At 58.4% G+C, this 26,578-nt stretch overlaps 1 protein-coding gene across 1 annotated transcript in view; it reads left to right on the forward strand.

Moving 5' to 3' along the window:
- The window catches only part of LOC137332621 (latent-transforming growth factor beta-binding protein 4-like), a 128,732-nt gene that overhangs the window by 44,345 nt on the left and 57,809 nt on the right, over positions 1-26,578 (forward strand). The window contains exon 10 of the mRNA XM_067996582.1: positions 9,777-9,899. Within this exon, the coding sequence (XP_067852683.1) occupies positions 9,777-9,899 (123 nt within the window). The remainder of the gene's footprint in view (positions 1-9,776; positions 9,900-26,578) is intronic.

The following is a 26,578-nucleotide window of genomic DNA, read 5'->3' on the forward strand; positions in this document are numbered from 1 at the left end:
GGCGGAGCTGGTATCTGAGAGTGGGACAGACTATGTGTGGGTGATGGAGGAGCTGGTATCTGAGAGTGGGACAGACTGTGTGTGGGGGTGATGGAGGAGCTGCTATCTGAGAGTGGGACAGACTGTGTGGGGGTGATGGAGGAGCTGGTATCTGAGAGTGGGACAGACTGTGTGGGGGTGATGGAGGAGCTGGTATCTGAGAGTGGGACAGACTGTGTGTGGGGGTGATGGAGGAGCTGGTATCTGAGGGTGGGACAGACTGTGTGGGGGGGTGATGGAGGAGCTGGTATCTGAGAGTGGGACAGACTGTGTGGGGGTGATGGAGGAGCTGGTATCTGAGAGTGGGACAGACTGTGCGGGGGTGATGGAGGAGCTGGTATCTGAGAGTGGGACAGACTGTGTGTGTGGGTGATGGAGGAGCTGGTATCTGAGAGTGGGACAGACTGTGTGGGGGGGTGATGGAGGAGCTGGTATCTGAGAGTGGGACAGAATGTGTGTGGGGGTGATGGAGGAGCTGGTATCTGAGGGTGGGACAGACTGTGTGGGGGGGTGATGGAGGAGCTGGTATCTGAGAGTGGGACAGACTGTGTGGGGGTGATGGAGGAGCTGGTATCTGAGAGTGGGACAGACTGTGCGGGGGTGATGGAGGAGCTGGTATCTGAGAGTGGGACAGACTGTGTGGGGGTGATGGAGGAGCTGGTATCTGAGAGTGGGACAGACTGTGTGTGGGGGTGATGGAGGAGCTGGTATCTGAGAGTGGGACAGACTGTGTGTGGGGGTGATGGAGGAGCTGGTATCTGAGAGTGGGACAGACTGTGTGGGGGGGTGATGGAGGAGCTGGTATCTGAGAGTGGGACAGACTGTGTGTGGGGGTGATGGAGGAGCTGGTATCTGAGAGTGGGACAGACTGTGTGTATGGGTGATGGAGGAGCTGGTATCTGAGGGTGGGACAGACTGTGTGGGGGAGATGGAGGAGCTGGTATCTGAGAGTGGGACAGGCTGTGTGGGGGTGATGGAGGAGCTGGTATCTGAGAGTGGGACAGACTGTGTGGGGGTGATGGAGGAGCTGGTATCTGAGAGTGGGACAGACTGTGTGGGGGTGATGGAGGAGCTGGTATCTGAGAGTGGGACAGACTGTGTGGGGGTGATGGTGGAGCTGGTATCTGAGAGTGGGACAGACTGTGTGTGAGGGGTGATGGAGGAGCTGGTATCTGAGAGTGGGACAGACTGTGTGGGGGTGATGGAGGAGCTGGTATCTGAGAGTGGGACAGACTGTGTGTGGGGGTGATGGAGGAGCTGGTATCTGAGAGTGGGACAGACTGTGTGTGGGGGTGATGGAGGAGCTGGTATCTGAGAGTGGGACAGACTGTGTGTGGGGGTGATGGAGGAGCTGGTATCTGAGAGTGGGACCGACTGTGTTTGGGGGTGATGGAGGAGCTGGTATCTGAGAGTGGGACAGACTGTGTGTGGGGGTGATGGAGGAGCTGGTATCTGAGAGTGGGACAGACTGTGTGTGGGGGTGATGGAGGAGCTGGTATCTGAGAGTGGTACAGACTGTGTGTGGGGGTGATGGATGAGCTGGTATCTGAGAGTGGGACAGACTGTGTGGGGGTGATGGAGGAGCTGGTATCTGAGAGTGGGACAGACTGTGTGTGTGGGTGATGGAGGAGCTGGTATCTGAGAGTGGGACAGACTGTGTGTGGGGGTGATGGAGGAGCTGGTATCTGAGAGTGGGACAGACAGTGTGGGGGTGATGGAGGAGCTGGTATCTGAGAGTGGGACAGACTGTGTGGGGGTGATGGAGGAGCTGGTATCTGAGAGTGGGACAGACTGTGTGTGGGGGTGATGGAGGAGCTGGTATCTGAGAGTGGGACAGACTGTGTGGGGGTGATGGAGGAGCTGGTATCTGAGAGTGGGACAGACTGTGTGTGTGAGGGTGATGGAGGAGCTGGTATCTGAGAGTGGGACAGACTGTGTGTGGGGGTGATGGAGGAGCTGGTATCTGAGAGTGGGACAGACTGTGTGGGGGTGATGGAGGAGCTGGTATCTGAGAGTGGGACAGACTGTGTGTGGGGGTGATGGAGGAGCTGGTATCTGAGAGTGGGACAGACTGTGTGTGTGGGTGATGGAGGAGCTGGTATCTGAGAGTGGGACAGACTGTGTGGGGGTGATGGAGGAGCTGGTTTCTGAGAGTGGGACAGACTGTGTGTGGGGGTGATGGAGGAGCTGGTATCTGAGAGTGGGACAGACTGTGTGTGGGGGTGATGGAGCAGCTGGTATCTGAGAGTGGGACAGACTGTGTGTGGGGGTGATGGAGGAGCTGGTATCTGAGAGTGGGACAGACTGTGTGTGGGGGTGATGGAGGAGCTGGTATCTGAGAGTGGGACAGACTGTGTGTGGGGGTGATGGAGGAGCTGGTATCTGAGAGTGGGACAGACTGTGTGTGGGGGTGATGGAGGAGCTGGTATCTGAGAGTGGGACAGACTGTGTGTGGGGGTGATGGAGGAGCTGGTATCTGAGAGTGGGACAGACTGTGTGGGGGTGATGGAGGAGCTGGTATCTGAGAGTGGGACAGACTGTGTGTGGGGGTGATGGAGGAGCTGGTATCTGAGGGTGGGACAGACTGTGTGTGTGGGGGTGATGGAGGAGCTGGTATCTGAGAGTGGGACAGACTGTGTGAGGGGGTGATGGAGGAGCTGGTATCTGAGAGTGGGACAGACTGTGTGTGTGGGGGTGATGGAGGAGCTGGTATCGGAGAGTGGGACAGACTGTGTGGGGGTGATGGAGGAGCTGGTATCTGAGAGTGGGACAGACTGTGTGTGTGGGTGATTGAGGAGCTGGTATCTGAGAGTGGGACAGACTGTGTGGGGGTGATGGAGGAGCTGGTATCTGAGAGTGGGACAGACTGTGTGGGGGTGATGGAGGAGCTGGTATCTGAGAGTGGGACAGACTGTGTGTGGGGGTGATGGAGGAGCTGGTATCTGAGAGTGGGACAGACTGTGTGGGGGTGATGGAGGAGCTGGTATCTGAGAGTGGGACAGACTGTGTGTGGGGGTGATGGAGGAGCTGCTATCTGAGAGCGGGACAGACTGTGTGTGGGGGTGATGGAGGAGCTGGTGTCTGAGAGTGGGACAGACTGTGTGTGGGGGTGATGGAGGAGCTGGTATCTGAGAGTGGGACAGACTGTGTGTGGGGGTGATGGAGGAGCTGGTATCTGAGAGTGGGACAGACTGTGTGAGGGGGTGATGGAGGAGCTGGTATCTGAGAGTGGGACAGACTGTGTGGGGGTGATGGAGGAGCTGGTATCTGAGAGTGGGACAGACTGTGTGTGGGGGTGATGGAGGAGCTGGTATCTGAGAGTGGGACAGACTGTGTGAGGGGGTGATGGAGGAGCTGGTATCTGAGAGTGGGACAGACTGTGTGGGGGTGATGGAGGAGCTGGTATCTGAGAGTGGGACAGACTGTGTGTGGGGGTGATGGAGGAGCTGGTATCTGAGAGTGGGACAGACTGTGTGTGGGGGTGATGGAGGAGCTGGTATCTGAGAGTGGGACAGACTGTGTGAGGGGGTGATGGAGGAGCTGGTATCTGAGAGTGGGACAGACTGTGTGGGGGTGATGGAGGAGCTGGTATCTGAGAGTGGGACAGACTGTGTGTGGGGGTGATGGAGGAGCTGGTATCTGAGAGTCGGACAGACTGTGTGAGGGGGTGATGGAGGAGCTGGTATCTGAGAGTGGGACAGACTGTGTGGGGGTGATGGAGGAGCTGGTATCTGAGAGTCGGACAGACTGTGTGAGGGGGTGATGGAGGAGCTGGTATCTGAGAGTGGGACAGACTGTGTGTGGGGGTGATGGAGGAGCTGGTATCTGAGAGTGGGACAGACTGTGTGAGGGTGATGGAGGAGCTGGTATCTGAGAGTCGGACAGACTGTGTGTGGGGGTGATGGAGGAGCTGGTATCTGAGAGTGGGACAGACTGTGTGTGGGGGTGATGGAGGAGCTGGTATCTGAGAGTGGGACAGACTGTGTGTGGGGGTGATGGAGGAGCTGGTATCTGAGAGTGGGACAGACTGTGTGTGGGTGATGGAGGAGCTGGTATCTGAGAGTGGGACAGACTGTGTGTGGGGGTGATGGAGGAGCTGGTATCTGAGAGTGGGACAGACTGTGTGTGGGTGATGGAGGAGCTGGTATCTGAGAGTCGGACAGGCTGTGTGTGGGGGTGATGGAGGAGCTGGTATCTGAGAGTGGGACAGACTTTGTGTGGGAGTGATGGAGGAGCTGGTATCTGAGAGTGGGACAGACTGTGTGTGAGGGTGATGGAGGAGCTGGTATCTGAGAGTGGGACAGACTGTGTGGGGGTGATGGAGGAGCTGGTATCTGAGAGTGGGACAGACTGTGTGTGGGGGTGATGGAGGAGCTGGTATCTGAGAGTGGGACAGACTGTGTGTGGGGGTGATGGAGGAGCTGGTATCTGAGAGTGGGACAGACTGTGTGTGGGGGTGATGGAGGAGCTGGTATCTGAGAGTGGGACAGACTGTGTGTGGGTGATGGAGGAGCTGGTATCTGAGAGTCGGACAGGCTGTGTGTGGGGGTGATGGAGGAGCTGGTATCTGAGAGTGGGACAGACTTTGTGTGGGGGTGATGGAGGAGCTGGTATCTGAGAGTGGGACAGACTGTGTGTGAGGGTGATGGAGGAGCTGGTATCTGAGAGTGGGACAGACTGTGTGGGGGTGATGGAGGAGCTGGTATCTGAGAGTGGGACAGACTGTGTGGGGGTGATGGAGGAGCTGGTATCTGAGAGTGGGACAGACTGTGTGTGGGGGTGATGGAGGAGCTGGTATCTGAGAGTGGGACAGACTGTGTGTGGGTGATGGAGGAGCTGGTATCTGAGAGTGGGACAGACTGTGTGTGGGTGTGATGGAGGAGCTGGTATCTGAGAGTGGGACAGACTGTGTGTGGGGGTGATGGAGGAGCTGGTATCTGAGAGTGGGACAGACTGTGTGGGGGTGATGGAGGAGCTGGTATCTGAGAGTGGGACAGACTGTGTGGGGGTGATGGAGGAGCTGGTATCTGAGAGTGGGACAGACTGTGTGGGGGTGATGGAGGAGCTGGTATCTGAGAGTGGGACAGACTGTGTGGGGGTGATGGAGGAGCTGGTATCTGAGAGTGGGACAGACTGTGTGGGGGTGATGGAGGAGCTGGTATCTGAGAGTGGGACAGACTGTGTGTGAGGGTGATGGAGGAGCTGGTATCTGAGAGTGGGACAGACTGTGTGTGAGGGTGATGGAGGAGCTGGTATCTGAGAGTGGGACAGACTGTGTGGGGGTGATGGAGGAGCTGGTATCTGAGAGTGGGACAGACTGTGTGGGGGTGATGGAGGAGCTGGTATCTGAGAGTGGGACAGACTGTGTGGGGGTGATGGAGGAGCTGGTATCTGAGAGTGGGACAGACTGTGTGTGTGGGTGATGGAGGAGCTGGTATCTGAGAGTGGGACAGACTGTGTGAGGGGGTGATGGAGGAGCTGGTATCTGAGAGTGGGACAGACTGTGTGGGGGTGATGGAGGAGCTGGTATCTGAGAGTGGGACAGACTGTGTGAGGGGGTGATGGAGGAGCTGGTATCTGAGAGTGGGACAGACTGTGTGTGGGGGTGATGGAGGAGCTGGTATCTGAGAGTGGGACAGACTGTGTGTGGGGGTGATGGAGGAGCTGGTATCTGAGAGTGGGACAGACTGTGTGTGGGGGTGATGGAGGAGCTGGTATCTGAGAGTGGGACAGACTGTGTGTGGGGGTGATGGAGGAGCTGGTATCTGAGAGTGGGACAGACTGTGTGAGGGTGATGGAGGAGCTGGTATCTGAGAGTGGGACAGACTGTGTGGGGGTGATGGAGGAGCTGGTATCTGAGAGTGGGACAGACTGTGTGTGGGGGTGATGGAGGAGCTGGTATCTGAGAGTGGGACAGACTGTGTGTGGGGGTGATGGAGGAGCTGGTATCTGAGAGTGGGACAGACTGTGTGTGGGGGTGATGGAGGAGCTGGTATCTGAGAGTGGGACAGACTGTGTGGGGGTGATGGAGGAGCTGGTATCTGAGAGTGGGACAGACTGTGTGGGGGTGATGGAGGAGCTGGTATCTGAGAGTGGGACAGACTGTGTGTGTGGGTGATGGAGGAGCTGGTATCTGAGAGTGGGACAGACTGTGTGTGAGGGTGATGGAGGAGCTGGTATCTGAGAGTGGGACAGACTGTGTGTGGGGGTGATGGAGGAGCTGGTATCTGAGAGTGAGACAGACTGTGTGTGGGGGTGATGGAGGAGCTGGTACCTGAGAGTGGGACAGACTGTGTGTGGGGGTGATGGAGGAGCTGGTATCTGAGAGTGGGACAGACTGTGTGGGGGTGATGGAGGAGCTGGTATCTGAGAGTGGGACAGACTGTGTGTGGGGGTGATGGAGGAGCTGGTGTCTGAGAGTGGGACAGACTGTGTGGGGGGGTGATGGAGGAGCTGGTATCTGAGAGTGGGACAGACTGTGTGTGGGGGTGATGGAGGAGCTGGTATCTGAGAGTGGGACAGACTGTGTGTGGGGGTGATGGAGGAGCTGGTATCTGAGAGTGGGACAGACTGTGTGTGGGGGTGATGGAGGAGCTGGTATCTGAGAGTGGGACAGACTGTGTGTGGGTGATGGAGGAGCTGGTATCTGAGAGTGGGACAGACTGTGTGTGGGGGTGATGGAGGAGCTGGTATCTGAGAGTGGGACAGACTGTGTGTGGGGGTGATGGAGGAGCTGGTATCTGAGAGTGGGACAGACTGTGTGTGGGGGTGATGGAGGAGCTGGTATCTGAGAGTGGGACAGACTGTGTGTGGGGGTGATGGAGGAGCTGGTATCTGAGAGTGGGACAGACTGTGTGGGGGTGATGGAGGAGCTGGTATCTGAGAGTGGGACAGACTGTGTGGGGGTGATGGAGGAGCTGGTATCTGAGAGTGGGACAGACTGTGTGGGGGTGATGGAGGAGCTGGTATCTGAGAGTGGGACAGACTGTGTGTGGGGGTGATGGAGGAGCTGGTATCTGAGAGTGGGACAGACTGTGTGTGGGGGTGATGGAGGAGCTGGTATCTGAGAGTGGGACAGACTGTGTGGGGGTGATGGAGGAGCTGGTATCTGAGAGTGGGACAGACTGTGTGTGGGGTGATGGAGGAGCTGGTATCTGAGAGTGGGACAGACTGTGTGGGGGTGATGGAGGAGCTGGTATCTGAGAGTGGGACAGACTGTGTGGGGGTGATGGAGGAGCTGGTATCTGAGAGTGGGACAGACTGTGTGGGGGTGATGGAGGAGCTGGTATCTGAGAGTGGGACAGACTGTGTGGGGGTGATGGAGGAGCTGGTATCTGAGAGTGGGACAGACTGTGTGGGGGTGATGGAGGAGCTGGTATCTGAGAGTGGGACAGACTGTGTGGGGGTGATGGAGGAGCTGGTATCTGAGAGTGGGACAGACTGTGTGGGGGTGATGGAGGAGCTGGTATCTGAGAGTGGGACAGACTGTGTGTGGGGGTGATGGAGGAGCTGGTATCTGAGAGTTTGACAGACTGTGTGGGGGTGATGGAGGAGCTGGTATCTGAGAGTGGGACAGACTGTGTGTGGGGGTGATGGAGGAGCTGGTATCTGAGAGTGGGACAGACTGTGTGGGGGTGATGGAGGAGCTGGTATCTGAGAGTGGGACAGACTGTGTGGGGGTGATGGAGGAGCTGGTATCTGAGAGTGGGACAGACTGTGTGTGGGGGTGATGGAGGAGCTGGTATCTGAGAGTGGGACAGACTGTGTGTGAGGGTGATGGAGGAGCTGGTATCTGAGAGTGGGACAGACTGTGTGTGGGGGTGATGGAGGAGCTGGTATCTGAGAGTGGGACAGACTGTGTGTGGGGGTGATGGAGGAGCTGGTATCTGAGAGTGGGACAGACTGTGTGTGGGGGTGATGGAGGAGCTGGTATCTGAGAGTGGGACAGACTGTGTGTGGGGGTGATGGAGGAGCTGGTATCTGAGAGTGGGACAGATTGTGTGGGGGTGATGGAGGAGCTGGTATCTGAGAGTGGGACAGACTGTGTGTGGGGGTGATGGAGGAGCTGGTATCTGAGAGTGGGACAGACTGTGTGTGGGGGTGATGGAGGAGCTGGTATCTGAGAGTGGGACAGACTGTGTGGGGGTGATGGAGGAGCTGGTATCTGAGAGTGGGACAGACTGTGTGTGGGGGTGATGGAGGAGCTGGTATCTGAGAGTGGGACAGACTGTGTGGGGGGGTGATGGAGGAGCTGGTATCTGAGAGTGGGACAGACTGTGTGTGTGGGTGATGGAGGAGCTGGTATCTGAGAGTGGGACAGACTGTGTGGGGGTGATGGAGGAGCTGGTATCTGAGAGTGGGACAGACTGTGTGTGGGGGTGATGGAGGAGCTGGTATCTGAGAGTGGGACAGACTGTGTGTGGGGGTGATGGAGGAGCTGGTATCTGAGAGTGGGACAGACTGTGTGTGGGGGTGATGGAGGAGCTGGTATCTGAGAGTGGGACAGACTGTGTGTGGGGGTGATGGAGGAGCTGGTATCTGAGAGTGGGACAGACTGTGTGTGGGGGTGATGGAGGAGCTGGTATCTGAGAGTGGGACAGACTGTGTGTGGGGGTGATGGAGGAGCTGGTATCTGAGAGTGGGACAGACTGTGTGTGGGGGTGATGGAGGAGCTGGTATCTGAGAGTGGGACAGACTGTGTGTGGGGGTGATGGAGGAGCTGGTATCTGAGAGTGGGACAGACTGTGTGTGGGGGTGATGGAGGAGCTGGTATCTGAGAGTGGGACAGACTGTGTGTGGGGGTGATGGAGGAGCTGGTATCTGAGAGTGGGACAGACTGTGTGGGGGTGATGGAGGAGCTGGTATCTGAGAGTCGGTCAGACTGTGTGGGGGTGATGGAGGAGCTGGTATCTGAGAGTGGGACAGACTGTATGTGGGGGTGATGGAGGAGCTGGTATCTGAGAGTGGGACAGACTGTGTGTGGGGGTGATGGAGGAGCTGGTATCTGAGAGTGGGACAGACTGTGTGTGGGGGTGATGGAGGAGCTGGTATCTGAGAGTGGGACAGACTGTGTGTGGGGGTGATGGAGGAGCTGGTATCTGAGAGTGGGACAGACTGTGTGTGTGGGTGATGGAGGAGCTGGTATCTGAGAGTGGGACAGACTGTGTGTGGGGGTGATGGAGGAGCTGGTATCTGAGAGTGGGACAGACTGTGTGTGGGGGTGATGGCGGAGCTGGTATCTGAGAGTGGGACAGACTGTGTGGGGGTGATGGAGGAGCTGGTATCTGAGAGTGGGACAGACTGTGTGTGGGGGTGATGGAGGAGCTGGTATCTGAGAGTGGGACAGACTGTGTGTGGGGGTGATGGAGGAGCTGGTATCTGAGAGTGGGACAGACTGTGTGTGGGGGTGATGGAGGAGCTGGTATCTGAGAGTGGGACAGACTGTGTGTGGGGGTGATGGAGGAGCTGGTATCTGAGAGTGGGACAGACTGTGTGTGGGGGTGATGGAGGAGCTGGTATCTGAGAGTGGGACAGACTGTGTGTGGGGGTGATGGAGGAGCTGGTATCTGAGAGTGGGACAGACTGTGTGGGGGTGATGGAGGAGCTGGTATCTGAGAGTGGGACAGACTGTGTGGGGGTGATGGAGGAGCTGGTATCTGAGAGTGGGACAGACTGTGTGTGGGGGTGATGGAGGAGCTGTTACGAAGTAGTTCTAACCAGTATTCTCCATTTTGCAGATTCTGATGAATGTCTGATTGACAATGGGAGTTGTAACCAGGTCTGTACAAATACAGATGGGTCATATGAGTGCTCCTGTTACCATGGATACCAGCTGCATGTTGACAGGAGGCAGTGCGTCGGTGAGTTTTTATTAATTTTTTTTAATTATCACATTTTCTGCCCTGGCCGCTTGCAGGTACCGGATACAGGGATCACCGCAAAACACCAACCCGGCCAATCACCACTGTCACGGGATCAGAGGTGATCTCATTGAATCATGTAAGATTCTGAGTGGGCTTGACAGGGTAGATGCTGAGAGGTTGTTTCCCCTGGGTGGAGAGTCCAGAACTAGGGGGCATAGTCTCAGGATAAGGGGTCGGACATTTCAGACTGAGATGAGGAGGAATTTCTTCACTCAGAGGGTTGTGAATCTTTGGAATTCTCCACCCCAGAGAGCTGTGGATGCTCAGTCATTGAATATATTCAAGGCTGAGATCGATAGATTTTTGGACTCCAGGGGAATCAAGGGATATGGGGATCGGGCGGGAAAGTGGAGTTGAGGTCGAAGATCAGCCGTGATCTGATTAAATGGAGGAGCAGGCTCGAGAAGCCGAATGGCCTCCTCCTGCTCCTATTTCTTATGTTCTTATGTGCCAGTCTAACTCTCCCGGTGAGTGACAGTCTAACTCTCCCCGTGTGTGCCAGTCTAACTCTCCCCGTGTGTGCCGGTCTAACTCTCCCCATGTGTGCCAGTCTCACTCTCTCCCCGTGTGTGCCAGTCTCACTCTCTCCCCGTGTGTGCCAGTCTCACTCTCTCCCCGTGTGTGCCAGTCTCACTCTCTCCGTGTGTGCCAGTCTCACTCTCCCTGTGTGTGCCAGTCTCACTCTCTCCCCGTGTGTGCCAGTCTCACTCTCTCCCCGTGTGTGCCAGTCTCTCTCTCTCCCTGTGTGTGCCAGTCTCTCTCTCCCCGTGTGTGCCAGTCTCACTCTCTCCCCGTGTGTGCCAGTCTAACTCTCCCCGTGTGTGCCAGTCTCACTCTCTCCCCGTGTGTGCCAGTCTCACTCTCTCCCCGTGTGTGCCAGTCTCACTCTCTCCCCGTGTGTGCCAGTCTCACTCTCTCCCCGTGTGTGCCAGTCTCACTCTCTCCCCGTGTGTGCCAGTCTCACTCTCTCCCCGTGTGTGCCAGTCTCACTCTCTCCCCGTGTGTGCCAGTCTCTCTCTCCCCATGTGTGCCAGCCTCTCACTCCCCGTGTGTGCCAGTCTAACTCTCTCCCCGTGTGTGCCAGTCTCACTCTCTCCCCGTGTGTGCCAGTCTCTCTCTCCCCGTGTGTGCCAGTCTCTCTCTCCCCGTGTGTGCCAGTCTCTCTCTCCCCATGTGTGCCAGTCTAACTCTCTCCCCGTGTGTGCCAGTCTCACTCTCTCCCCGTGTGTGCCAGTCTAACTCTCTCCCCGTGTGTGCCAGTCTAACTCTCTCCCCCGTGTGTGCCAGTCTCACTCTCTCCCCCGTGTGTGCCAGTCTCACTCTCTCCCCGTGTGTGCCAGTCTAACTCTCTCCCTGTGTGTGCCAGTCTCACTCTCCCTGTGTGTGCCAGTCTAACTCTCCCTGTGTGTGCCAGTCTCACTCTCTCCCCGTGTGTGCCAGTCTAACTCTCCCCGTGTGTGCCAGTCTCACTCTCTCCCCGTGTGTGCCAGTCTCACTCTCTCCCCGTGTGTGCCAGTCTAACTCTCTCCCCGTGTGTGCCAGTCTCACTCTCACCCCGTGTGTGCCAGTCTCACTCTCCCCGTGTGTGCCAGTCTCTCTCTCTCCCCGTGTGTGCCAGTCTCACTCTCTCCCCGTGTGTGCCAGTCTCACTCTCTCCCCGTGTGTGCCAGTCTCACTCTCTCCCCGTGTGTGCCAGTCTCACTCTCTCCCTGTGTGTGCCAGTCTCACTCTCTCCCTGTGTGTGCCAGTCTCTCTCTCTCCCCGTGTGTGCCAGTCTAATTCTCTCCCCGTGTGTGCCAGTCTCACTCTCTCCCCGTGTGTGCCAGTCTCACTCTCTCCCTGTGTGTGCCAGTCTAACTCTCCCCGTGTGTGCCAGTCTCACTCTCTCCCCGTGTGTGCCAGTCTCACTCTCTCCCCGTGTGTGCCAGTCTCACTCTCTCCCCGTGTGTGCCAGTCTCACTCTCTCCCTGTGTGTGCCAGTCTCACTCTCTCCCCGTGTGTGCCAGTCTCACTCTCTCCCCGTGTGTGCCAGTCTCTCTCTCTCCCCGTGTGTGCCAGTCTCACTCTCTCCCCGTGTGTGCCAATCTAACTCTCTCCCCTTGTGTGCCAGTCTAACTCTCTCCCCGTGTGTGCCAGTCTCACTCACTCCCCGTGTGTGCCAGTCTAACTCTCTGCCCGTGTGTGCCAGTCTAACTCTCCCTGTGTGTGCCAGTCTAACTCTCCCTGTGTGTGCCAGTCTAACTCTCTCCCCGTGTGTGCCAGTCTCTCTCTCCCCGTGTGTGCCAGTCTCTCTCTCCCCGTGTGTGCCAGTCTCTCTCTCCCCATGTGTGCCAGTCTCTCTCTCCCCGTGTGTGCCAGTCTAACTCTCCCTGTGTGTGCCAGTCTAACTCTCTCCCCGTGTGTGCCAGTCTAACCCTCTCCCCGTGTGTGCCAGTCTCTCTCTCCCCGTGTGTGCCAGTCTCTCTCTCCCCATGTGTGCCAGTCTCTCTCTCCCCGTGTGTGCCAGTCTAACTCTCTGCCCGTGTGTGCCAGTCTAACTCTCCCTGTGTGTGCCAGTCTAACTCTCCCTGTGTGTGCCAGTCTAACTCTCCCTGTGTGTGCCAGTCTAACTCTCCCTGTGTGTGCCAGTCTAACTCTCCCTGTGTGTGCCAGTCTAACTCTCTCCCCGTGTGTGCCAGTCTAACTCTCTCCCCGTGTGTGCCAGTCTCTCTCTCCCCGTGTGTGCCAGTCTCTCTCTCCCCGTGTGTGCCAGTCTCTCTCTCCCCATGTGTGCCAGTCTCTCTCTCCCCGTGTGTGCCAGTCTAACTCTCTGCCCGTGTGTGCCAGTCTAACTCTCCCTGTGTGTGCCAGTCTAACTCTCCCCATGTGTGCCAGTCTCTCTCTCCCCGTGTGTGCCAGTCTAACTCTCTGCCCGTGTGTGCCAGTCTAACTCTCCCCGTGTGTGCCAGTCTCTCTCTCCCCGTGTGTGCCAGTCTCACTCTCTCCCCGTGTGTGCCAGTCTCACTCTCTCCCTGTGTGTGCCAGTCTCACTCCCCGTGTGTGCCAGTCTCACTCTCTCCCCATGTGTGCCAGTCTAACTCTCCCCGTGTGTGCCAGTCTAACTCTCCCTGTGTGTGCCAGTCTCACTCTCTCCCCATGTGTGCCAGTCTAACTCTCCCCGTGTGTGCCAGTCTCACTCTCTCCCCGTGTGTGCCAGTCTCACTCTCTCCCCGTGTGTGCCAGTCTCACTCTCTCCCCATGTGTGCCAGTCTAACTCTCCCCGTGTGTGCCAGTCTCACTCTCTCCCCGTGTGTGCCAGTCTCAATCTCTCCCCGTGTGTGCCAGTCTAACTCTCCCGTGTGTGCCAGTCTCACTCTCTCCCCGTGTGTGCCAGTCTCACTCTCTCCCCGTGTGTGCCAGTCTCACTCTCTCCCCGTGTGTGCCAGTCTCACTCTCTCCCCGTGTGTGCCAGTCTAACTCTCTCCCCGTGTGTGCCAGTCTAACTCTCTCCCCGTGTGTGCCAGTCTAACTCTCTCCCCGTGTGTGCCAGTCTAACTCTCTCCCCGTGTGCCAGTCTAACTCTCTCCCCGTGTGCCAGTCTAACTCTCTCCCCGTGTGCCAGTCTAACTCTCTCCCCGTGTGTGCCAGTCTCACTCTCTCCCCGTGTGTGCCAGTCTAACTCTCCCTGTGTGTGCCAGTCTAACTCTCTCCCCGTGTGTGCCAGTCTAACTCTCCCCATGTGTGCCAGTCTCACTCTCTCCCCGTGTGTGCTAGTCTCACTCTCTCCCCGTGTGTGCCAGTCTCACTCTCTCCCCGTGTGTGCCAGTCTCACTCTCTCCCCGTGTGTGCCAGTCTAACTCTCCCTGTGTGTGCCAGTCTAACTCTCCCTGTGTGTGCCAGTCTCACTCTCTCCCTGTGTGTGCCAGTCTCACTCTCTCCCTGTGTGTGCCAGTCCAACTCTCCCTGTGTGTGCCAGTCTCACTCTCCCTGTGTGTGCCAGTCTCACTCTCTCCCCGTGTGTGCCAGTCTCTCTCTCCCCGTGTGTGCCATTCTAACTCTCCCCATGTGTGCCAGTCTCACTCTCTCCCCGTGTGTGCCAGTCTCACTCTCTCCCCGTGTGTGCCAGTCTCACTCTCTCCCCGTGTGTGCCAGTCTCACTCTCTCCCCGTGTGTGCCAGTCTCACTCTCTCCCCGTGTGTGCCAGTCTCACTCTCTCCCCGTGTGTGCCAGTCTCACTCTCTCCCCGTGTGTGCCAGTCTCACTCTCTCCCCGTGTGTGCCAGTCTCACTCTCCCCGTGTGTGCCAGTCTCTCTCTCCCCGTGTGTGCCAGTCTCACTCTCTCCCCGTGTGTGCCAGTCTCACTCTCTCCCCGTGTGTGCCAGTCTCACTCTCTCCCCGTGTGTGCCAGTCTAACTCTCCCGTGTGTGCCAGTCTCACTCTCTCCCCGTGTGTGCCAGTCTCACTCTCTCCCCGTGTGTGCCAGTCTCACTCTCCCCGTGTGTGCCAGTCTAACTCTCCCCGTGTGTGCCAGTCTAACTCTCCCCGTGTGTGCCAGTCTCACTCTCTCCCCGTGTGTGCCAGTCTAACTCTCCCCGTGTGTGCCAGTCTCTCTCTCCCCGTGTGTGCCAGTCTCACTCTCTCCCCGTGTGTGCCAGTCTCACTCTCTCCCCGTGTGTGCCAGTCTCACTCTCTCCCCGTGTGTGCCAGTCTAACTCTCCCGTGTGTGCCAGTCTCACTCTCTCCCCGTGTGTGCCAGTCTCACTCTCTCCCCGTGTGTGCCAGTCTCTCTCTCCCCGTGTGTGCCAGTCTCTCTCTCCCCGTGTGTGCCAGTCTCACTCTCTCCCCGTGTGTGCCAGTCTCACTCTCTCCCCGTGTGTGCCAGTCTCACTCTCTCCCCGTGTGTGCCAGTCTCACTCTCTCCCCGTGTGTGCCAGTCTAACTCTCCCGTGTGTGCCAGTCTCACTCTCTCCCCGTGTGTGCCAGTCTCACTCTCTCCCCGTGTGTGCCAGTCTCACTCTCTCCCCGTGTGTGCCAGTCTCTCTCTCCCCGTGTGTGCCAGTCTCTCTCTCCCCGTGTGTGCCAGTCTCTCTCTCCCCATGTGTGCCAGTCTCTCTCTCCCCGTGTGTGCCAGTCTAACTCTCTGCCCGTGTGTGCCAGTCTAACTCTCCCTGTGTGTGCCAGTCTAACTCTCCCTGTGTGTGCCAGTCTAACTCTCCCTGTGTGTGCCAGTCTAGCTCTCTCCCCGTGTGTGCCAGTCTAACTCTCTCCCCGTGTGTGCCAGTCTCTCTCTCCCCGTGTGTGCCAGTCTCTCTCTCCCCATGTGTGCCAGTCTCTCTCTCCCCGTGTGTGCCAGTCTAACTCTCTGCCCGTGTGTGCCAGTCTAACTCTCCCTGTGTGTGCCAGTCTCTCTCTCCCCGTGTGTGCCAGTCTAACTCTCTTCCCGTGTGTGCCAGTCTAACTCTCCCCGTGTGTGCCAGTCTCTCTCTCCCCGTGTGTGCCAGTCTCACTCTCTCCCCGTGTGTGCCAGTCTCACTCTCTCCCCGTGTGTGCCAGTCTCACTCTCTCCCCGTGTGTGCCAGTCTCACTCTCTCCCTGTGTGTGCCAGTCTCACTCCCCGTGTGTGCCAGTCTCACTCTCTCCCCATGTGTGCCAGTCTAACTCTCCCTGTGTGTGCCAGTCTCACTCTCTCCCCATGTGTGCCAGTCTAACTCTCCCCGTGTGTGCCAGTCTCACTCTCTCCCCGTGTGTGCCAGTCTCACTCTCTCCCCATGTGTGCCAGTCTAACTCTCCCCGTGTGTGCCAGTCTAACTCTCCCTGTGTGTGCCAGTCTCACTCTCTCCCCATGTGTGCCAGTCTAACTCTCCCCGTGTGTGCCAGTCTCACTCTCTCCCCGTGTGTGCCAGTCTCACTCTCTCCCCATGTGTGCCAGTCTAACTCTCCCCGTGAGTGCCAGTCTCACTCTCTCCCCGTGTGTGCCAGTCTCACTCTCTCCCCGTGTGTGCCAGTCTAACTCTCCCGTGTGTGCCAGTCTCACTCTCTCCCCGTGTGTGCCAGTCTCACTCTCTCCCCGTGTGTGCCAGTCTCACTCTCTCCCCGTGTGTGCCAGTCTCACTCTCTCCCCGTGTGTGCCAGTCTCACTCTCTCCCCGTGTGTGCCAGTCTAACTCTCTCCCCGTGTGTGCCAGTCTAACTCTCTCCCCGTGTGCCAGTCTAACTCTCTCCCCGTGTGCCAGTCTAACTCTCTCCCCGTGTGCCAGTCTAACTCTCTCCCCGTGTGTGCCAGTCTCACTCTCTCCCCGTGTGTGCCAGTCTAACTCTCCCTGTGTGTGCCAGTCTAACTCTCTCCCCGTGTGTGCCAGTCTAACTCTCCCCGTGTGTGCTAGTCTCACTCTCTCCCCGTGTGTGCCAGTCTCACTCTCTCCCCGTGTGTGCCAGTCTCACTCTCTCCCCGTGTGTGCCAGTCTCACTCTCTCCCCGTGTGTGCCAGTCTCACTCTCTCCCCGTGTGTGCCAGTCTCTCTCTCCCCGTGTGTGCCAGTCTCTCTCTCCCCGTGTGTGCCAGTCTCTCTCTCCCCGTGTGTGCCAGTCTCTCTCTCCCCGTGTGTGCCAGTCTCACTCTCTCCCCGTGTGTGCCAGTCTCACTCTCTCCCCGTGTGTGCCAGTCTAACTCTCCCTGTGTGTGCCAGTCTAACTCTCCCTGTGTGTGCCAGTCTCACTCTCTCCCTGTGTGTGCCAGTCCAACTCTCCCTGTGTGTGCCAGTCTCACTCTCCCTGTGTGTGCCAGTCTCACTCTCTTCCCGTGTGTGCCAGTCTCTCTCTCCCCGTGTGTGCCAGTCTAACTCTCCCCATGTGTGCCAGTCTCACTCTCTCCCCGTGTGTGCCAGTCTCACTCTCTCCCCGTGTGTGCCAGTCTCACTCTCTCCCCGTGTGTGCCAGTCTCACTCTCTCCCCGTGTGTGCCAGTCTCACTCTCTCCCCGTGTGTGCCAGTCTCACTCTCTCCCCGTGTGTGCCAGTCTCACTCTCTCCCCGTGTGTGCCAGTCTCACTCTCTCCCCGTGTGTGCCAGTCTCACTCTCTCCCCGTGTGTGCCAGTCTCACTCTCTCCCCGTGTGTGCCAGTCTCACTCTCCCGTGTGTGCCAGTCTCACTCTCTCCCCGTGTGTGCCAGTCTCACTCTCTCCCCGTGTGTGCCAGTCTCACTCTCCCCGTGTGTGCCAGTCTAACTCTCTCCGTGTGTGCCAGTCTAACTCTCCCCGTGTGTGCCAGTCTCACTCTCTCCCCGTGTGTGCCAGTCTAACTCTCCCCGTGTGTGCCAGTCTCTCTCTCCCCGTGTGTGCCAGTCTCTCTCTCCCCGTGTGTGCCAGTCTCACTCTCTCCCCGTGTGTGCCAGTCTCACTCTCTCCCCGTGTGTGCCAGTCTCACTCTCTCCCCGTGTGTGCCAGTCTAACTCTCCCGTGTGTGCCAGTCTCACTCTCTCCCCGTGTGTGCCAGTCTCTCTCTCCCCGTGTGTGCCAGTCTCACTCTCTCCCCGTGTGTGCCAGTCTCACTCTCTCCCCGTGTGTGCCAGTCTCACTCTCTCCCCGTGTGTGCCAGTCTAACTCTCCCGTGTGTGCCAGTCTCACTCTCTCCCGTGTGTGCCAGTCTCACTCTCTCCCCGTGTGTGCCAGTCTCACTCTCCCCGTGTGTGCCAGTCTAACTCTCTCCCCGTGTGTGCCAGTCTAACTCTCTCCCCGTGTGTGCCAGTCTAACTCTCTCCCCGTGTGTGCCAGTCTAACTCTCTCCCCGTGTGTGCCAGTCTAACTCTCTCCCCGTGTGTGCCAGTCTAACTCTCTCCCCGTGTACCAGTCTAACTCTCTCCCCGTGTGCCAGTCTCACTCTCTCCCCGTGTGTGCCAGTCTAACTCTCCCTGTGTGTGCCAGTCTAACTCTCCCTGTGTGTGCCAGTCTAACACTCTCCCTGTGTGTGCCAGTCTAACTCTCCCTGTGTGTGCCAGTCTAACTCTCCCTGTGTGTGCCAGTCTAACTCTCTCCCCGTGTGTGCCAGTCTAACTCTCCCCGTGTGTGCCAGTCTCACTCTCTCCCCGTGTGTGCCAGTCTAACTCTCCCCGTGTGTGCCAGTCTCACTCTCTCCCCGTGTGTGCCAGTCTCACTCTCTCCCCGTGTGTGCAAGTCTCACTCTCCCCGTGTGTGCCAGTCTCACTCTCTCCCCGTGTGTGCCAGTCTCACTCTCTCCCCGTGTGTGCCAGTCTCACTCTCTCCCCGTGTGTGCCAGTCTAACTCTCCCTGTGTGTGCCAGTCTAACTCTCCCTGTGTGTGCCAGTCGAACTCTCCCTGTGTGTGCCAGTCTCACTCTCTCCCCGTGTGTGCCAGTCTCACTCTCCCTGTGTGTGCCAGTCTCACTCTCCCTGTGTGTGCCAGTCTCACTCTCCCTGTGTGTGCCAGTCTCACTCTCTCCCCGTGTGTGCCAGTCTCTCTCTCCCCGTGTGTGCCAGTCTAACTCTCCCCGTGTGTGCCAGTCTCACTCTCTCCCCGTGTGTGCCAGTCTCACTCTCTCCCCGTGTGTGCCAGTCTCACTCTCTCCCCGTGTGTGCCAGTCTAAATCTCCCCGTGTGTGCCAGTCTCACTCTCTCCCTGTGTGTGCCAGTCTCACTCTCTCCCCGTGTGTGCCAGTCTCACTCTCTCCCCGTGTGTGCCAGTCTAAATCTCCCCGTGTGTGCCAGTCTCACTCTCTCCCCGTGTGTGCCAGTCTCACTCTCTCCCCGTGTGTGCCAGTCTAACTCTCCCCGTGTGTGCCAGTCTAACTCTCCCCGTGTGTGCCAGTCTAACTCTCCCCGTGTGTGCCAGTCTCACTCTCTCCCCGTGTGTGCCAGTCTCACTCTCTCCCCGTGTGTGCCAGTCTAACTCTCCCGTGTGTGCCAGTCTCACTCTCTCCCCGTGTGTGCCAGTATCACTCTCTCCCCGTGTGTGCCAGTCTAACTCTCTCCCCGTGTATGCCAGTCTAACTCTCTCCCCGTGTGTGCCAGTCTAACTCTCTCCCCGTGTGTGCCAGTCTAACTCTCTCCCCGTGTGCCAGTCTAACTCTCTCCCCGTGTGCCAGTCTCACTCTCTCCCCGTGTGTGCCAGTCTCACTCTCTCCCCGTGTGTGCCAGTCTAACTCTCCCTGTGTGTGCCAGTCTAACTCTCCCTGTGTGTGCCAGTCTAACTCTCTCCCCGTGTGTGCCAGTCTAACTCTCCCCGTGTGTGCCAGTCTCACTCTCTCCCCGTGTGTGCTAGTCTCACTCTCTCCCCGTGTGTGCCAGTCTCTCTCTCCCCGTGTGTGCCAGTCTCACTCTCTCCCCGTGTGTGCCAGTCTCACTCTCTCCCCGTGTGTGCCAGTCTAACTCTCCCTGTGTGTGCCAGTCTAACTCTCCCTGTGTGTGCCAGTCTAACTCTCCCTGTGTGTGCCAGTCTCACTCTCTCCCCGTGTGTGCCAGTCTAACTCTCCCTGTGTGTGCCAGTCTCACTCTCCCTGTGTGTGCCAGTCTCACTCTCTCCCCGTGTGTGCCAGTCTCTCTCTCCCCGTGTGTGCCAGTCTCACTCTCCCTGTGTGTGCCAGTCTCTCTCTCCCCGTGTGTGCCAGTCTCTCTCTCTCCCCGTGTGTGCCAGTCTCTCTCTCCCCGTGTGTGCCAGTCTCACTCTCTCCCCGTGTGTGCCAGTCTCTCTCTCTCCCCGTGTGTGCCAGTCTCTCTCTCCCCGTGTGTGCCAGTCTCACTCTCTCCCCGTGTGTGCCAGTCTAACTCTCCCCGTGTGTGCCAGTCTAACTCTCCCCGTGTGTGCCAGTCTCACTCTCTCCCTGTGTGTGCCAGTCTCACTCTCTCCCCGTGTGTGCCAGTCTAACTCTCTCCCCGTGTGTGCCAGTCTCACTCTCCCCATGTGTGCCAGTCTCACTCTCTCCCCGTGTGTGCCAGTCTCTCTCTCCCCGTGTGTGCCAGTCTCTCTCTCCCCGTGTGTGCCAGTCTCACTCTCTCCCCGTGTGTGCCAGTCTCACTCTCTCCCCGTGTGTGCCAGTCTCACTCTCTCCCCGTGTGTGCCAGTCTAAATCTCCCGTGTGTGCCAGTCTCACTCTCTCCCCGTGTGTGCCAGTCTCACTCTCTCCCCGTGTGTGCCAGTCTCACTCTCTCCCCGTGTGTGCCAGTCTCACTCTCTCCCCGTGTGTGCCAGTCTCACTCTCTCCCCGTGTGTGCCAGTCTAACTCTCCCCATGTGTGCCAGTCTAACTCTCCCCGTGTGTGCCAGTCTCACTCTCTCCCCGTGTGTGCCAGTCTCACTCTCTCCCCATGTGTGCCAGTCTAACTCTCCCCGTGTGTGCCAGTCTCACTCTCTCCCCGTGTGTGCCAGTCTCACTCTCTCCCCCGTGTGTGCCAGTCTAACTCTCCCGTGTGTGCCAGTCTCACTCTCTCCCCGTGTGTGCCAGTCTCACTCTCTCCCCGTGTGTGCCAGTCTCACTCTCCCTGTGTGTGCCAGTCTACTCTCCCTGTGTGTGCCAGTCTCACTCTCTCCCCGTGTGTGCCAGTCTAACTCTCTCCCCGTGTGTGCCAGTCTAACTCTCTCCCCGTGTGTGCCAGTCTAACTCTCTCCCCGTGTGTGCCAGTCTAACTCTCTCCCCGTGTGTGCCAGTCTCACTCTCTCCCCGTGTGTGCCAGTCTAACTCTCCCTGTGTGTGCCAGTCTAACTCTCTCCCCGTGTGTGCCAGTCTAACTCTCCCCGTGTGTGCCAGTCTCACTCTCTCCCCGTGTGTGCTAGTCTCACTCTCTCCCCGTGTGTGCCAGTCTCTCTCTCCCCGTGTGTGCCAGTCTCACTCTCTCCCCGTGTGTGCCAGTCTCACTCTCTCCCCGTGTGTGCCAGTCTCACTCTCTCCCCGTGTGTGCCAGTCTCACTCTCTCCCCGTGTGTGCCAGTCTAACTCTCCTGTGTGTGCCAGTCTAACTCTCCCTGTGTGTGCCAGTCTCACTCTCTCCCTGTGTGTGCCAGTCTAACTCTCCCTGTGTGTGCCAGTCTCACTCTCCCTGTGTGTGCCAGTCTCACTCTCTCCCCATGTGTGCCAGTCTCTCTCTCCCCGTGTGTGCCAGTCTAACTCTCCCCATGTGTGCCAGTCTCACTCTCTCCCCGTGTGTGCCAGTCTCACTCTCTCCCCGTGTGTGCCAGTCTCACTCTCTCCCCGTGTGTGCCAGTCTCACTCTCTCCCCGTGTGTGCCAGTCTCACTCTCTCCCCGTGTGTGCCAGTCTAAATCTCTCCCCGTGTGTGCCAGTCTCACTCTCTCCCCGTGTGTGCCAGTCTCACTCTCTCCCCGTGTGTGCCAGTCTAACTCTCCCCGTGTGTGCCAGTCTAACTCGCCCCGTGTGTGCCAGTCTCACTCTCTCCCCGTGTGTGCCAGTCTCTCTCTCCCCGTGTGTGCCAGTCTAACTCTCCCCGTGTGTGCCAGTCTCTCTGTCTCCCCGTGTGTGCCAGTCTCTCTCTCTCACCGTGTGTGCCAGTCTCTCTCTCTCACCGTGTGTGCCAGTCTCACTCTCTCACCGTGTGTGCCAGTCTAACTCTCCCCGTGTGTGCCAGTCTCTCTCTCCCCGTGTGTGCCAGTCTCACTCTCTCCCCGTGTGTGCCAGTCTAACTCTCCCCGTGTGTGCCAGTCTAACTCTCCCGTGTGTGCCAGTCTCACTCTCTCCCCGTGTGTGCCAGTCTAACTCTCTCCCTGTGTGTGCCAGTCTCACTCTCTCCCCGTGTGTGCCAGTCTCTCTCTCCCCGTGTGTGCCAGTCTCACTCTCTCCCCCGTGTGTGCCAGTCTAACTCTCCCCGTGTGTGCCAGTCTAACTCTCTCCCCGTGTGTGCCAGTCTCACTCTCTCCGTGTGTGTGCCAGTCTCACTCTCCCCGTGTGTGCCAGTCTCACTCTCTCCCCGTGTGTGCCAGTCTCACTCTCTCCCCGTGTGTACCAGTCTCACTCTCTCCCCGTGTGTGCCAGTCTCTCTCTCTCCCCGTGTGTGCCAGTCTCTCTCTCTCACCGTGTGTGCCAGTCTAACTCTCCCCGTGTGTGCCAGTCTCTCTCTCCCCGTGTGTGCCAGTCTCACTCTCTCCCCGTGTGTGCCAGTCTAACTCTCCCCGTGTGTGCCAGTCTAACTCTCCCCGTGTGTGCCAGTCTCACTCTCTCCCCATGTGTGCCAGTCTCACTCTCTCCCCACGTGTGCCAGTCTCACTCTCTCCCCGTGTGTGCCAGTCTCACTCTCTCCCCCGTGTGTGCCAGTCTAACTCTCTCCCCGTGTGTGCCAGTCTCACTCTCTCCCCGTGTGTGCCAGTCCAACTCTCCCCGTGTGTGCCAGTCTCACTCTCTCCCCGTGTGTGCCAGTCTCTCTCTCCCCGTGTGTGCCAGTCTCACTCTCTCCCCGTGTGTGCCAGTCTCACTCTCTCCCCGTGTGTGCCAGTCTAAATCTCCCCGTGTGTGCCAGTCTAACTCTCCCCGTGTGTGCCAGTCTCACTCTCTCCCGTGTGTGCCAGTCTCACTCTCTCCCTGTGTGTGCCAGTCTCACTCTCTCCCTGTGTGTGCCAGTCTAACTCTCTCCCCGTGTGTGCCAGTCTAACTCTCCCCGTGTGTGCCAGTCTAACTCTCCCCGTGTGTGCCAGTCTCACTCTCTCCCCGTGTGTGCCAGTCTCACTCTCTCCCCGTGTGTGCCAGTCTCACTCTCTCCCCGTGTGTGCCAGTCTCTCTCTCTCCCCGTGTGTGCCAGTCTCACTCTCTCCGTGTGTGTGCCAGTCTCACTCTCTCCGTGTGTGCCAGTCTCTCTCTCTCCCCGTGTGTGCCAGTCTCACTCTCTCCCCGTGTGTGCCAGTCTCACTCTCTCCCCGTGTGTGCCAGTCTCACTCTCTCCCCGTGTGTACCAGTCTCACTCTCTCCCCGTGTGTGCCAGTCTCACTCTCTCCCCGTGTGTGCCAGTCTCACTCTCTCCGTGTGTGCCAGTCTCTCTCTCCCCGTGTGTGCCAGTCTCTCTCTCTCCCCGTGTGTGCCAGTCTCTCTCTCTCCCCGTGTGTGCCAGTCTCACTCTCTCCCTGTGTGTGCCAGTCTCACTCTCTCCCCGTGTGTGCCAGTCTCACTCTCTCCCCGTGTGTGCCAGTCTAACTCTCTCCCGTGTGTGCCAGTCTAACTCTCTCCCCGTGTGTGCCAGTCTCTCTCTCCCCGTGTGTGCCAGTCTCTCTCTCTCCCCGTGTGTGCCAGTCTCACTCTCTCCCCGTGTGTGCCAGTCTCACTCTCTCCCCGTGTGTGCCAGTCTCACTCTCTCCCCGTGTGTACCAGTCTCACTCTCTCCCCGTGTGTGCCAGTCTCTCTCTCTCCCCGTGTGTGCCAGTCTCACTCTCTCACCGTGTGTGCCAGTCTAACTCTCCCCGTGTGTGCCAGTCTCTCTCTCCCCGTGTGTGCCAGTCTCACTCTCTCCCGTGTGTGCCAGTCTAACTCTCCCCGTGTGTGCCAGTCTAACTCTCCCGTGTGTGCCAGTCTCACTCTCTCCCATGTGTGCCAGTCTCACTCTCTCCCCACGTGTGCCAGTCTCACTCTCTCCCCGTGTGTGCCAGTCTCACTGTCTCCCCCGTGTGTGCCAGTCTCACTCTCTCCCCGTGTGTGCCAGTCCAACTCTCCCCGTGTGTGCCAGTCTGACTCTCTCCCTGTGTGTGCCAGTCACTCTCTCCCTGTGTGTGCCAGTCTCTCTCTCCCCGTGTGTGCCAGTCTCACTCTCTCCCCGTGTGTGCCAGTCTAACTCTCCCCGTGTGTGCCAGTCTAACTCTCCCCGTGTGTGCCAGTCTAACTCTCCCCGTGTGTGCCATCCTCACTCTCTCCCCGTGTGTGCCAGTCTAACTCTCTCCCCGTGTGTGCCAGTCTAACTCTCCCCGTGTGTGCCAGTCTCACTCTCTCCCCGTGTGTGCCAGTCTCACTCTCTCCCCGTGTGTGCCAGTCTCACTCTCTCCCCGTGTGTGCCAGTCTCTCTCTCTCCCGTGTGTGCCAGTCTCACTCTCTCCGTGTGTGTGCCAGTCTCACTCTCTCCGTGTGTGCCAGTCTCTCTCTCTCCCCGTGTGTGCCAGTCTCACTCTCTCCCCGTGTGTGCCAGTCTCACTCTCTCCCCGTGTGTGCCAGTCTCACTCTCTCCCCGTGTGTACCAGTCTCACTCTCTCCCCGTGTGTACCAGTCTCACTCTCTCCCCGTGTGTGCCAGTCTCACTCTCTCCGTGTGTGCCAGTCTCTCTCTCCCCGTGTGTGCCAGTCTCTCTCTCCCCGTGTTTGCCAGTCTCTCTCTCCCCGTGTGTGCCAGTCTCTCTCTCCCCGTGTGTGCCAGTCTCTCTCTCTCCCCGTGTGTGCCAGTCTCACTCTCTCCCTGTGTGTGCCAGTCTCACTCTCTCCCCGTGTGTGCCAGTCTAACTCTCTCCCCGTGTGTGCCAGTCTAACTCTCTCCCCGTGTGTGCCAGTCTCTCTCCCCCCGTGTGTGCCAGTCTCTCTCTCCCCGTGTGTGCCAGTCTCTCTCTCCCCGTGTGTGCCAGTCTCTCTCTCTCCCCGTGTGTGCCAGTCTAACTCTCTCCCCGTGTGTGCCAGTCTCACTCTCTCCCCGTGTGTGCCAGTCTCACTCTCTCCCCGTGTGTGCCAGTCTCACTCTCTCCCCGTGTGTGCCAGTCTCACTCTCTCCGTGTGTGCCAGTCTCTCTCTCTCCCCGTGTGTGCCAGTCTCACTCTCTCCCTGTGTGTGCCAGTCTCACTCTCTCCCCGTGTGTGCCAGTCTCACTCTCTCCGTGTGTGCCAGTCTCTCTCTCCCCGTGTGTGCCAGTCTCTCTCTCTCCCCGTGTGTGCCAGTCTCACTCTCTCCCTGTGTGTGCCAGTCTCACTCTCTCCCTGTGTGTGTCAGTCTAACTCTCTCCCCGTGTGTGCCAGTCTAACTCTCTCCCCGTGTGTGCCAGTCTCTCTCTCCCCGTGTGTGCCAGTCTCTCTCTCCCCGTATGTGCCAGTCTCTCTCTCTCCCCGTGTGTGCCAGTCTCACTCTCTCCCCGTGTGTGCCAGTCTCACTCTCTCCCCGTGTGTGCCAGTCTAACTATCCCCGTGTGTGCCAGTCTCACTCTCTCCCTGTGTGTGCCAGTCTCACTCTCTCCCCGTGTGTGCCAGTCTCACTCTCTCCCCGTGTGTGCCAGTCTAACTCTCTGCCCGTGTGTGCCAGTCTCACTCTCTCCCCGTGTGTGCCAGTCTAACTCTCCCTGTGTGTGTCAGTCTCACTCTCTCCCCGTGTGTGCCAGTCTCTCTCCCCGTGTGTGCCAATCTAACTCTCCCCGTGTGTGCCAGTCTCACTCTCTCCCCGTGTGTGCCAGTCTCTCTCCCCGTGTGTGCCAGTCTCTCTCCCCGTGTGTGCCAGTCTCTCTCTCCCCGTGTGTGCCAGTCTCTCTCTCCCCGTGTGTGCCAGTCTAACTCTCTCCCCGTGTGTGCCAGTCTCACTCTCTCCCCGTGTGTGCCAGTCTAACTCTCTCCCCGTGTGTGCCAGTCTCACTCTCTCCCCGTGTGTGCCAGTCTCACTCTCCCCGTGTGTGCCAGTCTCTCTCTCTCCCCGTGTGTGCCAGTCTCACTCTCTCCCCATGTGTGCCAGTCTCACTCTCTCCCCGTGTGTGCCAGTCTCACTCTCTCCCCGTGTGTGCCAGTCTAACTCTCCCCGTGTGTGCCAGTCTCTCTCTCTCCCCGTGTGTGCCAGTCTCACTCTCCCCGTGTGTGCCAGTCTCTCTCTCTCCCCGTGTGTGCCAGTCTCACTCTCTCCCCGTGTGTGCCAGTCTCACTCTCTCCCCGTGTGTGCCAGTCTCACTCTCTCCCTGTGTGTGCCAGTCTCACTCTCTCCCTGTGTGTGCCAGTCTCACTCTCTCCCTGTGTGTGCCAGTCTCACTCTCTCCCTGTGTGTGCCAGTCTAACTCTCTCCCCGTGTGTGCAAGTCTAACTCTCTCCCCGTGTGTGCCAGTCTAACTCTCCCTGTGTGTGCCAGTCTCACTCTCTCCCTGTGTGTGCCAGTCTCACTCTCTCCCCGTGTGTGCCAGTCTCACTCTCTCCCCGTGTGTGCCAATCTAACTCTCTCCCCTTGTGTGCCAGTCTAACTCTCCCCGTGTGTGCCAGTCTAACTCTCCCCGTGTGTGCCAGTCTAACTCTCTCCCCGTGTGTGCCAGTCTAACTCTCCCTGTGTGTGCCAGTCTCCCTCTCTCCCTGTGTGTGCCAGTCTCTCTCTCTCCCCGTGTGTGCCAGTCTCACTCTCTCCCCGTGTGTGCCAATCTGACTCTCTCCCCTTGTGTGCCAGTCTAACTCTCCCCGTGTGTGCCAGTCTAACTCTCTCCCCGTGTGTGCCAGTCTCACTCACTCCCCGTGTGTACCAGTCTAACTCTCTGCCCGTGTGTGCCAGTCTAACTCTCCCTGTGTGTGCCAGTCTAACTCTCCCTGTGTGTGCCAGTCTCACTCTCCCTGTGTGTGCCAGTCTAACTCTCTCCCCGTGTGTGCCAGTCTCTCTCTCTCCCCGTGTGTGCCAGTCTCACTCTCTCCCCGTGTGTGCCAATCTAACTCTCTCCCCTTGTGTGCCAGTCTACCTCTCCCCGTGTGTGCCAGTCTAACTCTCTCCCCGTGT

This window comes from Heptranchias perlo, chromosome 2, assembly GCF_035084215.1.
Source record: "Heptranchias perlo isolate sHepPer1 chromosome 2, sHepPer1.hap1, whole genome shotgun sequence".
Classification (NCBI taxonomy): Eukaryota; Metazoa; Chordata; class Chondrichthyes; order Hexanchiformes; family Hexanchidae; genus Heptranchias; species Heptranchias perlo.